This window comes from Austrofundulus limnaeus, unplaced genomic scaffold (genome assembly GCF_001266775.1).
Source record: "Austrofundulus limnaeus strain Quisiro unplaced genomic scaffold, Austrofundulus_limnaeus-1.0 Scaffold2450, whole genome shotgun sequence".
Lineage (NCBI taxonomy): Eukaryota > Metazoa > Chordata > Actinopteri > Cyprinodontiformes > Rivulidae > Austrofundulus > Austrofundulus limnaeus.
The window spans coordinates 2,483-3,754 of record NW_013954852.1 but is presented as its reverse complement, the minus strand read 5'-3'; the positions used below and the strand labels follow the sequence as shown (position 1 = coordinate 3,754).

The following is a 1,272-nucleotide window of genomic DNA, read 5'->3' as shown; positions in this document are numbered from 1 at the left end:
CCATTTTGATTATTTCTTTATTGTCATTGTATGAAGCACAAGACCCATTTCCTGTCCTCCAAGCAGCCGGTCGAGGCAGATGGTCTCCTGTCCTGAGCCTGGTTCTGCTGGAGCTTTCTTCCTGATTAGCAGGGAGTTTTTCCTCTCCACCGTTTGCTCAGGATGGGAGACTGTGATGAAGTGATTCAACACAATCTGCTGCTAAATTCTTTACATTGTTCTTTTTATCTACAGTGTCCTGAGACAACGTATGTTGGGACTTGGAGATTTATAAATAAACTTGAACTTGAAACTTGTCCCTATTCAAATAAACAATAAATGAAATGGAAATTAAATAAAAGTACAGTCCATTTACCAAATTAATGCTTGGTTTTATGATAAAACGTTGATGGATGATAAAGTTTCAATGCAAACATTTAAAGAGTGAAAAAGCTGCAATCTTACAAAAATCTAAATTTAAACCATAAACTCGGTGAGGGTCTGATCCCAGCATTTCTTGTTTTAGTTTTATGAGGCTGAAGGGACAAGAGTCCAGCATTTTACTGCGGTCATGTGGGGAAAAGCAGAGAAAATGTCTGCTAACATCAAACTTCATGAGAAAAACCTACAGAGCTGCAGGCTCGTGGGTCATCCTTCTCACCTCTTTGGTTTTGGCTGCAGTTCCTCCGTTCAGAACCTGTTTTCCTGCAGACGCTTCAGGAATGTTCTTCTCTGGTTCCGACATTTTTACACCGTTTCCAACACAACCCTTCTTCCCTTTTCCTGAAACTCTCCTCAAAACCTTTCTAAACTTCCAGTTTACAAACTTTTACAGGACGYAAAGTACAAACATTTGAGGTTCATTAAACTTGTTGTCAACAGCGTCACGACAGCGCGTCCATCTTCTGAGAAGCACATCAGATGGTTTGTTGTCTGCAGATAACAGAACTGATCTGATCCGCTGGGACTGACCGAGCAGGACCTGTGAGGCGTTCACGGACTGTCGGAAATATGCCCGCTGATGTGGAAGTGACGTGGTAACAATATGTCTGCGTTTCTCTTAAAACAGGTGGGAGTAACAAAACATATTTTATCACTGTTGCTGCAAAATCATTTTCAAATTATATGTATGCTGTTATAGGATCGAGATTCATTAAATCAGGTTTTTGAACGAACGTCCGTTTTCCAAAGTTTTTTCTGACAGAAAAATGCAACACTGAGAGTCACGTGATCCACAGCAGATAACCGGGAACAGAGTTTATTTTAAAATTATACAAATAGTATGTTGATAAT

At 40.0% G+C, this 1,272-nt stretch overlaps 1 protein-coding gene across 1 annotated transcript in view; it reads right to left on the bottom strand.

Annotated features, from left to right (window-relative positions):
• LOC106511018 (uncharacterized) overlaps positions 1 to 991 on the bottom strand; it is a gene marked incomplete at its 3' end in the record, with an annotated part of 15,696 nt that extends 14,705 nt beyond the window's left edge. The window contains 1 exon segment of the mRNA XM_013999755.1: positions 641 to 991. Coding sequence (XP_013855209.1) covers positions 641 to 724 — 84 coding nt within the window.
• Between the last annotated feature and the right edge of the window lie 281 nt (positions 992 to 1,272).